The 15,552-nt window shown below is 44.1% G+C and overlaps 1 protein-coding gene across 1 annotated transcript in view; it reads left to right on the forward strand.

The window, feature by feature from the left end:
* Window positions 1–15,204, forward strand: part of LOC148509102 (phospholipase A2 inhibitor and Ly6/PLAUR domain-containing protein-like) — a 29,685-nt gene extending 14,481 nt beyond the window's left edge. The window contains exons 3-5 of the mRNA XM_088443656.1: window positions 5,355–5,504; window positions 8,439–8,579; window positions 13,648–15,204. Of these exons, the coding sequence (XP_088299782.1) occupies window positions 5,355–5,504; window positions 8,439–8,579; window positions 13,648–13,838 (482 nt within the window). The 3' untranslated portion in view covers window positions 13,839–15,204. The remainder of the gene's footprint in view (window positions 1–5,354; window positions 5,505–8,438; window positions 8,580–13,647) is intronic.
* Window positions 15,205–15,552: the final 348 nt, after the last annotated feature.

Raw genomic sequence — 15,552 nt, forward strand, 5'->3', positions numbered from 1 at the left:
CACTCCTCAAGCAGCGCAGTAGATTCTGGCTTTGTGCCAGTATATACTGAGCATGTGCAGGTCCCCAGCAAAATGACACCCTTGCCTTTTTCCCAGAGACATCTGTATTACATCTGTATTACTCAAGTCACCAGGAAAATGGCCGCCACCATTGTCCCTGTGATTTTTGCTGCTCTGCAGCATCGGACTGGCTCTGCAGAACAGAACTTTGGAGACTGTGGAGAGGTAAGTATAATTATATATGGGTGCAGGCAGGGGCATCTTAAGAGAGGAGGGGGCCCATGAGCACTCCCTGTGTGGGGCCCCCTCCTCTCTCCCCGGTGGCCGGCAGCCGACTAACGCGGATAACCAGCCACCGATGCCTTAGTAGACTCCGGGCACTAGAGTGTGCCCGGACTCTACTGCGCAGGACGCCAGTAAGTGGCCGTGGCGGCCATTTTTCCGGTGTTCTGTGCATGCGCAGTAGAGTCCGGGCATACTCTAGTGCCCGGATTCTACTGCGCATGTGTAGAACACCAGAAAAATGGCCGCGACGGCCATTTTCCAGTGTTCTGAGCAGCGCAGACACCCGACGTGGGACCACAGACAGGTACGTCTAAAATAATATGTGTGCAGTGTGGGGCCCCCCTGGACCCTGGGGGCCCGTGTGCCCCGCACACACTGCATCTATTATAGATACGCCACTGGGTGCAGTGTATGTGGTGTAGACCCTCTGGACCCAGGGGCCATGTGCACCACACATCCTGCACCATACTTTCCTACTTTTGAAAAAGCATTTCAGGGAGATGGTGAAAGCAGCACCTATGAGCACAGCGGTAAAGTGGGCGTGTACTGCTACATCTGAGAGACGCGCCATAAAATTGATTTACATCCAAATGTAAAAGAGTCCCAAAGCTGTTAGTAAGATCTACTTGTTGATAAAAACACTGATATTTTTCAGAAAATATATGTAGCCATAGGGATCATTGTACCTTATACCCAATGCAGGTAAATGAAACTAATAATCCCATTTGTATGCATAAATCTGTTTTTTTATATAATTGTGGTGAGAGGTGTTATCTCTCACCTGAATTGCCCACATTCCTGTGGGATAAGCTCCCTCCAAGGGAGACTAGAGTGAAGCCTGTGCCAGCTGTAGTAGCAGTGGAGATGTGGAATTCCGGGTTTTCCCGGTTAGACAGGCCCAGCTGCAGCTCATAACTGAGAGACAGGAAGGGTTTAAAACTCTCCTACACCCAGTCCTATATGCACTGACGCCGGCAAGCAGCCAGTTAGTAGGCCAAAATTCTGTAGTGCCAGGGACTGATGATTTTGGCTTTGCTGGAAGAACTTTCTAATATTTTTGGGAGTCTTCCTGACAATCAGGGAGAGTTGGCAAGTATATCCTGCACCCATTAAAGATTTGCCCTTGTATCCACCTATTTACTCACCTCACCTCATTTATGGGGAGATGTATCAATTAAACCTTCCTCACAGAACTGGTGTAGAAGTTGCCCAAATCAACCTATCAACATTTAGCTATCATTGATCATTCACTACCATTAAATGATAGCAATAACCGGGTTGATCGTTTTAGGTAATGTCACCTTCTATCTTTTGAAAGATAGATCTGTGCTCGGTGTTGAAACTGCACATTGCTTCCTGCTCATAGAGGAAAGAGATGACTGGGAGTTCCCTCCTTCTCTGAGCAAATTATAATTTTCAAAATCCTCCTAGAGAAATAGAGGCATATATATTGACGCAAGCAGTCTTATTGCCTCAAATTGTGGCAATAAGGATGCTTGTGCTGCTGGGATGTATTCATTTTAATCGCTAGGACAATGGCTCTGATAAGAACCTATCCTGGCGATCAAGAAAAAGTAAAATGATCGGACCTGCCATCACTTTACTTCTACCTACGAATACCCTTGTGGCTATAAAGTTGCACATGCGTATTGCGGCAAAAGCAGCAATGCGCTTTGCAACATCCTGCAGCCCATTGGAGAGGAATTGCAAGATCCCTCTCTGGCAGGGCTGCCCCATTGTAGGTAATCTGCTAACGCCATCTGAAGATGGCACTAGTCCATGTAGGCAAGATCCGCAATGTGGCTTCATCAGAAGGATTTGCTGAGATGGAGAAATGAGTAAAGAGAGCTCATTATAACACACCGGCCGAACTATCTCAAACTGTCCCAAGCAGGAGATCGGTTCTGTGCACAGACCTTTTGGAAAAAGGTTACATGAGGCAGCATTCAAGAGGGAACTGGGATTGCAAACCCCAGACTGCAAGTGTCTATTGAGATGGATCGCAGCTTGCAAGGTGACTAATACCTCTTTTCCACCAAAAACCCAGGTCCAACCTGGGTTTTTGGACATGGTTCCAACCCTGGTCAGACCCAGGTCAGACCCATTTACACTTCACCTTCGATCTGGGTTACTCCCAGGTCAGCCCTGTTCACACTGAACTCAGGTCTGCCCTGCTAAACCTGTGAGGTCATAAAAAGTGGGAAGTGAATGCTCCACAACCACCAATCAGCTAATTTTAGGCATGACCCAGGTCAGATAACCTGGGTTGCACCGTTTACACTGCACCATTACCCGGGTCCATCCTGGGTCCAACCCTGGTAGCTACCTGGGTTGGATTGCTGGGTCACTTGACCTGGGTTATTTTTCAGGGACACTTTTACACTGAGCTGCGACCAGGGTAGACCCAGCAAAAACCCAGGTTTTTGCTCTGGTGTAAAAGGGGTATAATTGATGCACTCAGTCAGTACAATATGCATTACCTGGCCAGGAATGTAAACCAGAGGAGGTAATTATACTTTCTCAGTTCACAGCTAATTGTTGAGCTTGCAGTGATGTACTGTATAATATAATTTGCAAGGACAGCTACACTAACCCTGCTTGTGCATGACTGGAGAATAGGATAAATAGGCATAATCGAGAATTGTGCTATTAAACACTAATAAGTAACATCATAATTGCTTTGAAGACTGTCAGACTTTCTATCCAGCATTTCCACATAATGGATTAGTATTAGAAAAAATTTTTTTTTCATGTATGTTTTATATATTGGTAATACCAGCCGGTGTGACTGTGAATTGTGTATTATTCAAATAATGTATTATTATTACTAAATGCAACTTGTGTTTTTCCAAACCCTTCCTTCTTTTTCTATATTGTTATCACTTTGGGGGTTGTGTACTCCCTAATTGGTAGCTGCTGGAAAGAGACAGGGGTTTACAAATTGTTATCAGCGCTTGATTTTATTATTTTTTTATAGTACTCATTCACAGTATTTGCTGCATCTGGGAATAATGCGCTTATGGGGGAAGCACCATATGATCAGGGGCGTATTTATAATTGGGGCAGGGTGTGGGTCCAGGTGGGGCCCGCACCACGCACCGCAGTGCTTCTTTCAATGGTACCTGATGTAACCATGCCATATTGACATACGGTATTAGTCCCTGTAATGAAGACAGAGATTTGCGTTGCAGGTGTGGAACAAGAAGCCTCTATAGAATGGGAGCATTGGTCCTAGTATCTCATAAGGGAATGAAGGAGCTATAGACATTAGAGAAGCTGACTACGTTCTCATTGTCACTAGGAGATTTCTGGTGATGCCTCAGTGGATAAAGAGCAGATTGTCCAGAGGATGTAGGTAGTAATAGGAGGGCAGCTGGCGGTACTTCATGCTAGGCATTCAGAAGCTATCATCAGAGGCAGCCAGTGAAGGTTATTACAGACAGTAGCTATCGTTGGCAAATTGGGTTTATTAAGTACAGGGATATTCCTGACACCAGCCTGGGAATCCAAGCTGTTGTGTAGCGTAAAAAAGACGGTGGGGGAGATGTATCTATCCTTGGAGACATAATGTCTGCCAAAGGAACCAATCGCCATTTAACTGTCATTTTAAATATGATGCTAGATAAATGACAGAAGCTGATTGGTTGCAATTGCTCAAACTAACAGCTTAGTGCAACAACAAATAGTGCATTTCAACTTTAACACAAACTCTAATTACAATCCTACATGTACTGTAATCCATACTTAGCTAAGTGCTCTTTGAATTCATCAAGGTCTTCCCAACAAACAGTGAAAGTTTTTGTACTCCCAGAGATGTCACCTCTGAGCCCCCTCATGCTTTATGTCACAAAGGAGCAACCGCGCTGAGTTTCTGTACACTGTTAGGGTCACACATTCTGCTTTCAGTAAGTGAGCGACTTAGAGATAGCAGAAATGGGTTTGGGGATTTGCCATGCACTACTGTACCTTACGGCCATTTTATTTCTATTTAATTTGTTTTGATATAACTGATGCAATCTGGTCTGCACATGTCCAGTATATACACTCCTGCATGTTAATTATCCTATAGAATGACATAAAAAACATTCAATTCTGTCCAGGAGATACATTTGTCTAGAGTCAGGCTTCTTATTTAAGAACACTAGCTGGGACAACTATGAGGGACTGGCTGCCAAATTTTACCACACATTGGGGTCTATTTACTAAGAAGTGTTAGGAGACAGAGTGAAAAGTGATAAGAAAGTGATAAGGTGCCAGCCAATCAGCTCCCAACTGCTATCTCACAGGCAGTGTTTGAAAAATGACAGTTGGGAGCTGATTGGCTGGTACCTTATCACTTTCTGCCTGCGTGCATAAATCATACAGTATATCTATAGCCTGCGTGCAGCTCTGCAATTGCCATCCTTGTTGCAGTGGCGTCAGAAGGGGGGTGGGGGGGATGCGGGCCGCACCTGGGTGTCACCTGCCGAGGGAGTGCAGGCTCCCCCTCAGTGACAGGAGGCGGGTGCAGCACTGTAACATCATGTGCAGCACTCGGCTCCTGTCACAGAGAGGGAGCCTGCACTGCCCGCACCTCCGCCACCCCCCATTGATAACTAAGTACTGGCGGACTCGGGATGCAAAGCCACGCCCCCGTTCCCAAGGCCACGCCTCCTCCGTCGAGGTCACGCCCCTTTTCAGCGGAGTGTGCGGCTCCACCGCGCTCAAGGCATCCCTCCCCGCACCGGGTGTCACCGCGGGGAGGGACGCCACAGCCTTGCTGAATCAGGCCCTCTGGCAGCATAGTGTTGGTCATAGCCAACAGTATGCAGCCGAATCGGTTAACATCACAACCTTGGTCCCACTGGATTCTACAGTATCAATGTTGTGTCAGTAAAGGTCAAAGGCCGCACATAAAAGACCTGTATCACACACAGCAAGGGCCAGCCAGATGCTGGACTACAACATTCAATAGGGGTCCAGTGCCAAGTGGCTCAGCCCACTGCTGTTTATTAGTTATTCAAATCTGTCTAAAAGTATTCTATTTGCTTCTTTTATAATAGATCCTCATTATTAATTATGTTTTACAGATGGAAAACTAGTGAAAAAAGAATTTTTCATGGCGTGTGCACCTAAAAACGAATGCAATGTTTCGGGGAGTCTCAGTGCTCTAAATTACAAATTCAAGACGGGCATCACTTGCTGTCACACAGATAACTGTACGCCACCGATACCGATATGTAAGTGTTTATATTTTTATTTCCCTGCTGTAAATTCATTATTTTAATAAAAGTGAAAAATGCTGTGTCTAATAAATATGAACTATAATGACCTTTTTATTCTAGGAAACGATGAACCTTGCAAGTTTGAATTTTACTTACTTTAACCTTTTTGGGCCTGTTTCAGAGTTGGATGCTAATTCAACCGAGACTGCATCTTATTCCACAGCACGACTAATGGGGGGTATCCACTAAGCGATTTAAACAAGCGATTGCACAATAACGATGTCATTATCGTGCAATCGCTTGCAAATCGTGCATGCATCGGGGATGTTTTGGACGGAAGCGACCCGCGATGCGCGTGCCCGCGGGTCGCTTCCGACATCCGACATCGCCCGTACATGCAGGTCAACCTGATGATCTTGTCAGGTTCTGCATGTGCGGGCATGAGGGATGTGCCAGGACTGAACGAGTGAACATGCAGTCCTAGCACATCACTAGCTATACAAACGACAGCACGATTGCAATGTCACAATCGTGCTGTCGTTTGTATATCGCTAAGTGGATACCCCCTATTAGTCTTTAGGCTAATGCCGCAGCTGATGAGATTCCAAAAGAGACACCCACCATCTGTGGTGCTAATCCACCTCTTTGCGTATTAAGACACACCTTTGGATGCACAAGGGTCGCACAATCGAACATTATACCAGCACTACGGAGGCGCAGAATGTCCGTCTGAACAGGGCCGTCACCCCCTGCTGCATTTGCAATCCCAACACTGCGACAGATGTCGCAGACTGGGATCGCCATCGTGGTCGATGGTTGCTATCATGGATGGTGCCGGGCCTCTTGCCAGCTGAGTAATCCTCAGTATACTTTGGCTGTCGGTTTGCGAACCCAGGACATTGCGTTGATCAACGCAGATCCTGGACTAGCTACGCCCGGAAAATGAGGCGGACACACCCCCGTTTCTGGGAATGGCGGCCGCCCCTGCACCGCCCCTTAAATGACTCTGCCTGTCAATCAGGCAGATGCATTCAAGGGCTTGCGTGAAACTATGCAGGACCTGTCCTGCACACTCGCAGAATGGGTCCTGCGTACGCTATGTTAGTGCCAGGTTTTTTTTTCAGTTCCTGTAGGCATACAGCTGCTTTAGGCAATATCAGTTACCAAGAGCTCAGATCCCTAAAATGTTAATATGCAGGGCTGTTAAAAATAAAGTATCCCATCTTAGAGCACTGTGGAGTGAGTTCTATGGGGTAAATTTACTAAAGTGAGAGTGTTTAGAAGTGAGTTTTAAAAGAGATGTTGCCCATAGCAACCAATCAGATTCTAGCTATTATCTTCTAGAAGGTGCTAGTTAAATGTTAAGTAGAATCTGATTGGTTGCTATTGGTAACGTCTCTTCTAAAACTCACTTCTAAAAACTCTCACTTTAGTAAATTTACCCCTAAGGCTCTTAATTAAGAGAAATTTGGACAACAGGTGCTGCAGAGAAGTTTTCATTGATTGGAAAAAAAAAGATTAGTTAAAAATTCACCACATTGCCAGGTGGTGATATGGCGATACAAGTCATTTGTACAGTGCTACAATTGTTAAATGTGTCCTCCATTGTGGACAACAACAGTGTCCATTTAATTAGCAGCATTCTCTATAGCAGAACATAACATGTCAGGTATAATAGCCAGCACATGATGTCTTTCAGATCATGCAGGGTACAAAATGTAATTTAATAGTGTCAACAGAGACTATATATATATATATATATATATATATATATATATATATATATTCAGGGTGTGCAGTTTCCTATATGGTACAAAATTTGTAACTAATATTTTATATTTTCAACAAATGTCTAGCATATCCTCTGATGTACCTGTTGTCCAAGTTTATGTTCATTACTTAGAATTCGCTCCATAATGCACTAAGTAGGGGATAGTTTACTTTGAACAGCATGCAGGGGAGGCTTGCTGGGACCTGCAGTTCTACTGGAAAGACAATGTTTATTTATATCTATTTTTACACCACACTGTCACAATCAACCCGCCACCCACCAACCAGGGGTGGCGGGGCCAGCCCCGGGCTATCAGCGTAGGCTAGGGGTTCCCTGGAGAGGGAGACCCCTTGTTTTGAAGGGGTATCCAATTCCCCAGGGATCCCTGGCCTGGGCTGACTAATGGTCAGGGCTGATGCTGCGGCTGGGGAGCCCGGTGATAGGGCTCCCCTGGCCGTGGCATCAGTGCCCCGTTAGAAAGGGTCCAGGGCTGGTTCTGGATCTTACAGGGAGACCCTACGCAATTTTTTCCCTGTAAATCCAGAACCAGCTTTGCTTCCCATAGCCTTGTGCTGGTTGTACTAAGTACAGGGAGACCCTACGTAATTTTTTCCCTGTACTTAGTTAATCAGAACAGGGTTGGCAAAGTTTGGGGCTGGTTGTGTTTTGGGGGGTGACTTTAACTCTTTAGACACTTTAGACACTTTTTACAGTGAGATACATGCAGGCATCTCACTGATGTCTGCATGTATCAGAATGACAATGAACTGCTCATGCTGAAAGTGAAAGCATGAAGCAGTTCGTTGTGTCGGGGATTTGAAGAGTGATTTGAAGGGTGATTTGCCCTTCAATTTGGAGATGAACTTGCCAAATCGAACAGCAAATCACTGTTCAAACCGACTCAAATCGAATTTGTTTTGCAAATCGCAAAACAAATCGACTAATAGTAAATACAGTGAAAACACGTTTTTCACTGCATGCGATTCGAGAAGTGCTAAATCACTCCTCAAATCGACTTGCAAATCGAGCAATAGTAAATTTACCCCTATCAGTCCTATCTGACAAATTCTTCCATGTATGGTGTGCACTGCAATATAATTTAATCACTCCGACAAATGTTTCTTACAAATCTGTAGTGTATGACTATCTTAAGACCTATTTATGTTTCTGATTCACAGTACCTGATGATAACGATCAACCAAATGGACGGATCTGCCAAACATGTTCTAGTGATTCTTCTGATAACTGTTACACGAATGAGACCATGCAGTGTACTGGAAATGAAATTATGTGTCTTTTAGAAACTACCAAAGAAACCGGTAACTGTAGCAACGCTTAGTCATTTTCCATCTTCAGTAGCACAATATTATCTCTGTAATCTACATAAGTGAAGGAAACCTACTAATTGGAGATTCAGGCCCTGATTCAGAGCCGGACGCTCTGACAGAGCGCTCGCTCTGAATCAGGGCCGTCCTTCTGAATTTTTAGAGCAGCCTCCTGGCCGCTCATATAGCTGTGGGTGAGCGGCCAGGAAGATGGTCGCGATGGTCAAGACCCTTGTGGTAGGGTCTCGTTGCCGCAAGCCCTGAAGTGCTTTTGGCTCTATCAGAGCTGAAGGTGCTCCCACTGACATCACTTGTGATGTCAGTGGGGCCGGCAGACATTAGGCGTTCCCATGGGAATGCCTCCGTCTGGCCAGCCACGCCCCCGGCATGCCCACCAAAGGGGGCGTACTATTACTCACCATCGACAGCATGCCCCCTTTGTAGCGAGACCCATAGTGACGGCTTGGCCGTCGCTATCCTGATGTCACGCATGCGCACGACGGAGCCGGCTCCCTCATGCGCTTGCGCACTTGGCCAACATCGACCCGCTTGCGAGCGCTCAGCGCTCGTGACGGGTCTGAATTAGGCCGTCAGTGCGCTCTCCTCATCAACTCAAACTCTTAATGTCCAACATTACATGTCACATTACAATCTGTAAGCTCAGTGAATTTTCGGCAAAGTTTGGTGTTTTTCCAGGGTCTTCACCCTTTATCCTTTTACATAAATTATTGCCACAAAACCAGTTCAGCCATGTCCACTGGTGTATGCTTGTCCAGTCTCTTCTCTGATCACTATCAACAGAGATGCATGATGTGATCACAGAACCCAGTGCTCCTTTACACTTCTTATTGCCCACCGCTTCCCCAGTTGCTGTGGAGCAGCCAATGGGATTGTGATCATATTAAGTTACTATAATCGTCATGAAATGTTTCCTGTTTGTTATATTGTTGCCTCACTCGGGTTCTCTTACTTATCCAAATCTTGTTGCACTTGTAGGTTGGACAGGAATAAAATATGCAGAGAGATTTAGGGGTATATTTACTAAAATGCCGGTTTTTAGAAGTGGAGATCTTGCCCATAGCAACCAATCAGATTCTATTTGACATTTATCTAGCACCTGCGCTCAAAAAAGATGCATCTACTGATAATAGATCATAACCCGGTATAATTCCTCAGCCTCTGAAATTAGAAATATCATAGGAGAAACTCCTCCCTTCTCAGAATGGACAGGTTTCTCACCATGGAGTTGGATGGAAAGTGTAAAGTGCTATTAGGAAGGCTGGTAACCTGAAGCACAAATTAGCACCTAGTCTACTTACATAGAAAATTATTGTTTCCAGAAAGGAACATAGGTTACCCAGGTTGGCTATGAAACCTAAAGGTTTCTTTAAATGTGGGAAGGCTATATGCCCCTCCTGCTGATCATAAAAGTAACACAATAATTTAATCTTTTGATCAAAACAGTTATACAATTAACTCATTTCTGAATTGTCAATGTACCTATGTCAGCTACGTTAGTACATACGGCTGCGGCAGTCAATATGTCGGATGAACCACACGTACATTAAACGTGATGTTTTTGGATCATAGACGTTGTGTACTGAAAAATGTAAAAACACATAGACTACCTTGACATGTGGCGGCCTGCCTCGCTGGAAACATTAAAGACATTAGAGTAAAAGCGATCGAACAGATCAAACCGGCGACCAGAGGAGGAGATCGATATCAATTATTATGCAAGAAAGAGGCATATTGGATTTTTAAATGAGGGACTTTAGTTCCCAACGGGGTTAAATGATACCATTGAACTCAACAATGTTTGATAGAATGGCGGGTGTCTTGGGGATGGAGGGTGTAGACAGATGGACACCTTAGGTCCCGAGGGGCCCATCAATGACTGTTACCATCCACTCGCACCGTTGAACATTGCCACTATTTATCCCTTGTATCTACCACAGCCTTTTGCATATCCCGAATACGAATAGCTCTTCCTTTCTTTCTCTCTTTCTTTTCTGTTTACTTCCTCAAAATAAAGGTACTCTATCTTGAGACTTCTGTTAGTTACTAATGGGTTTTGTGCTGTAGGATGTAAGATCATTGTTAAATCTGAGATTCCGTCCTGTTTCCCATCCACTGTGTAATAGAATGTCTTTTGAATATATTTAGAATATATAATTACAAATATTTATTGATGCATGTGTTAGTCATCTTCCCTTTGTTTGTCAGATTTTTTTTAGATGAATTAGGGCAGCTTTTCCTGTCATGATAAATTAGCTAAAATGGAGATATTTTTATATAATAATGATTTTAATTTTACATTTTAGTTATTTTATTCAATTTTTGGTATTATAATCTCATGGTTGTTTGCTTTGCATTTTGATATGTGTTCTTTCATATGTTCATTTTTTTATTGTTTTAAATAGTTTTGATAACAGTAGCAGTCAGTTACCGGGTGCATCATTTGGTCTTGATGATTTATTTACTAATATTGGAGAGAGTCTCCATCCATTGGAAATAATTTTCTGCACAGTGATTTCTCGGTTTATTATATCGACTGAATCTACAGATATATTGGCTTCAGTTTCAAAATAGAAGGCCCATTTTTATATTGTTTAGGACCTCTTTAAAGACATTAGTGTAAAATAAATGTCTTTTGACATTTTTATCCTACGGGGTCATATTTAATGTTTGCAGACACTACCCTATATGTATTTATCTTTATCCGTTATTTTGTTTTATATTGTCTAATATTAAATACTACTGACTGTCATTGGATAGTGCTTCTTGTTTTTGTTTGCCCAATTTGGTATTTAGGAGGGTCAGTGCCTCGCTTTTCAAGATAGCTACAGTCTATTACAGCTGGTTATTTCATATGCTCCCTTACTGGCAACATCAGCGCCCATATTGTTTTTTCATTATCTGTTGTGTAATAACATTGCAATAAAACATGGGGCATAGGGCCTGATTCAGCAAGGATCACAGTTGCTAATTCGCACAAAATTGGCTGATTGTTGCGTTCTGTGCATGGAGTGCGTGTGCGATAACTTGCCACTGCGATCGCACAGCAAGCAGACTGCAATCACAGACATCATGCAGACCCATGGCAGAGTGATTGACAGGAAGTGCCATTTAGAGGTGGTGATGGGAGGGTGGTCAGTAGAGCAAAGGGCGTGCCTGTGTGTTTGAACGCCGTTACAGGGGCGTGCATAAATTATCCACTGCGATGGCATACGCAGCCTGAGCTCTCATTGCGTACAGGAATTTTAGCAATTTCTGAGTATTTCTGAGTGTGCGTGAGGCTCTGATGTTACCGATGGTTTCCCAGTTTTGCAACCATTCTTTGGAATGCCTTCCCATGCACAATGAGACTTTCCTCTGGGCAGAGCTGGTATTGGAAAATAGCTAGGGGCATCTGTAAAATTCTAGGGGAAATTGGGAAGGTCGGACATATAAGCTCCGCTACGCCAGCTCCAGATTTCAGAAGTCCCGGCTAACAGTGGTGGTCCTCCAATGGAATGTACAGGCTTTCCAGCATTGCTGCACTGTTGCCTGTCATAGCCCCGCACGGGTCATAAAGCTCCTGCAGCTTCCATCAGTATGACACTGGCATGACCTAAGTTCATGTAAGCGTCATTTACAGCAGAGAGCACACTGCGGACGAGAGAAGCAGATAAATACAGTAAAAGTAAGTAACTTATGAGAGCTTCTTAAAGCGATAGGATGGGGACTGAATTGCTAGAGACAGACAAGAGGGAGAGATTTGATTTCTGAAGACAAACAATAGGCTGGGGACTGACTGGCTGAAGATACACAAGGGGAAAAATTTGATGACTGGAGACACAAGATAAAAGTCTGGGGACTGGATGCCTGGAGACATACAAAACAAACACATTTGATGGCTGGAGGCACACAAGGCAGAGAGATTTGATGGTTTGAGACAATGACACTCTCTGCCTCCCCAGTCACCCATTCAGTGAGGACATGCCCCCTTCTTGAGTCCCACATTGGGGGGGGAGGCACCTGAAAGAATCTTGCCTAGGGCATTAAATTGGTCAGGCCTGGCTCTGCATCTAGTCATTAAATCTTCAAGTGTTCCATGAAAACTCACCTCTTCAGACAAAATTATCAAATTCCAGAACTACCCAAATAACCTCTATAAGATATCCTTCCCAATTCCATTCCCACTATACAGTCCACACATAACTTTCATTTTGTCCTTTTCTTCACTTTCACACCATCTCTATGACTGGATCCTACAACCCACCATGAACCTCTGCAATCTGGCTGAACCACTAAGCAATAGGTGATAGGTTGCACCTATCCTGGTGTATCAGTGCTTATTTCCCTGTAGATTGTAAGCTGGCGAGCAGGGCCCTCTTACCTCTATGTCTGTCTGTTATGATCCAGTCTTGTTTTATTACTTGGTGTTCCCAGTTGTAAAGTGCAACAAAATATGCTGAGCTATATAAGTAATTCTACTAATTATAATAACAATAATATTAACAATTTTTGACCTCACTCAATAAAACTTTACCAGTTTGTATAGTACAAAATACTTTTACATATTTCTTTTTAAAAAAGTAACATGAATTTGAGTGATATATATATTAATGCTCACATACATCAAGGTAAAAGACTTCAGATATAGCCCAATTCATAGCTCCCCTCAGCTTATAGCTCTCCACAGCCGCCGTCAGGACCTTCCGGATTGCCGCTGTCACTGGAAGGAGCAGGTGACGTAACAATGTCTAATGTTAGATGCCACACCCAACGCGTTTCACCTATGACTTCATCAGGGTGTGTGGCTAACCCTTCTATCTGCTCCCTTTTATACTGTAGAGAAAGCAGCAAACCAGAGGTCCCGACGGCAGCTGTGGAGATCTCTGAGCTGACGGGGGCTAAGAACCGGGCTATATGTGAAGTCTTTTACATTGATGTATGTGAGCATTATTACAAATAAAGCTGTTTTTTTATACTATTCTCATTACTGCGCTCTCCATATTGTTTGCGCATATATGTAAATATATATAATTTATATTTTTTATCTTTTCTTTTTTTGCAGCACCCAAAAAAAAATATTCTGCTGTTCGTGGATGCACCACTAAAAGTTTTTGTGATGTTCGTACACATACTGTGGAATTTGGGGTGCTGAAAATGCAAATTAATTATTTATGCAATGGAAGTGTTGGGCTACAGAGCAGTCTTCTCTTTTGTATTATTGTTGCTCTTTCAGTGTTAAAACTTGTGCAGTGACTCTGAGCCTGATTCAGACCCGCTAGCGAGCGCAGAGTGCTCGCAAGCGGGTCGATGTTGCCCAAGTGCGCATGCGCACGACGGAGGCTGCTCCGTCGTGCGCATGCGTGAGACCTGGCTAGCGACGGGGAAGCCGTCGCTCCGGGTCTCACACCAAAGGGGGCATGCTGTCGATGTTGAGTGATAGCACGCCCCCTTTGGTGGGCGTGCCAGGGGCGTGGCTGGCCAGATGGAGGCGTTTCCATGGGAACGCCTACCGTCTGGGTCCCGCCACACTGACATCACTAGTGATGTCAGTGGGAGTGTTTTTGGCTCTGTTAGAGCCAAAAGCACTCCGGGCATGCGGCCAATGAGACCCTACTGCAAGGGTCTCGTCGCAACCCCGATGGTCATGATGGCCTTGACCATCGCGACCTTCTTTTTGGCCGCTCGCATAAGCTGTGGGTGGTCACCCACAGCTATGAGAGCGGCCTGGAAGCAGCTCCAATAATAGGTAGGACGGCCCTGATTCAGAGCGAGCACTCTTGTCAGAGCATCCGGCTCTGAATCAGGCCCTCTGTCCACTCCCCACCCCCACTCTGGCACTGGCACCAAAATTTCTTTAAAATGTTTAAATGAATATTGCTGCTTCTTTTTTTTCTAATATGTTAATTTGTATTGGTTAGTTATTATTGTAAAATATTTGATGTATTATAGACACAATATTCATACTGTATTATAAAATACAAAATGAACCAATTTCAGCATCAACCCATTCAAAAACTATTCAAAATCAGAAAGTAGAGTTCATGCATCAGCGCTGGAATAAAAACAGATGGTACAGCAGTAAAAAAAACCCTGGTGAAATACAATACGATCGTGGACCAACAATGATTGTGAATCTCTTCCTGCGCAACCAGACTGCGGCCACTGTAGAACTCTACAGATAAGAAGTTCCCCACTCCTTTAATATACACCATTCAAAACCAGAAAGTAGAGTTCATGCATCAGCACTGTCTTATATCATACATGTAATATGTACAATTATAGTCACGTTCCTGGTATGTTTAATGTCCACTCGCCTATTGCGCTCAAGTTGAGATTCTCCACAGAAACAAATTGACTTCTTGTATCTTTATGTATTATGCTTGTCCCATTGGAGCAATCGTTACATTCCAACATGTAGCAACATATAAATAAAAATAGAAAGAGAACATAGGCCCTCATTCAGAGCCGTTCGCTATTTGCGGTCGTTCGTTCAAAAACAAGGGGTTGCTATTCAAATGATCCGTTCGCAAATTGCAGTCTGTTCACACCTCTAAGTCTGAACGAGCGAGCAAAACATACGCTCGTTTATTTGTTAAAAACGCCCCCTGGCCGCTCGCACCATACGTCATGTCCGCTATTTATTAGATTAATCGAGTACATCGACCAGCGTATGAACTGCTCGCTATTCTTGTGGTTGGTGTTTGCTACCACAAATTTGCGAGCAGTTCTGGCTATAAAATAACCCAGTGACGTGGTCAATGACGCTGCTGTATTAATTATGCACACCCATAATACGCCCGTTTTGACCTTTAAGCACGCCTGCGTTCGGATCTACACTCCCCATTTTCAAGCACCTTCCCCTGTTACCACCCACATACGCCTCATTCTGTCACTCAAAATAGCAGGCACTCGCTATATAGCGTACAAACGATTTTTGGCCGCACTGACTGGTTCGCGCATGCGTACT

Source organism: Taudactylus pleione, unplaced genomic scaffold (genome assembly GCF_031769625.1).
Source record: "Taudactylus pleione unplaced genomic scaffold, aTauple2 ptg000332l, whole genome shotgun sequence".
Lineage (NCBI taxonomy): Eukaryota > Metazoa > Chordata > Amphibia > Anura > Myobatrachidae > Taudactylus > Taudactylus pleione.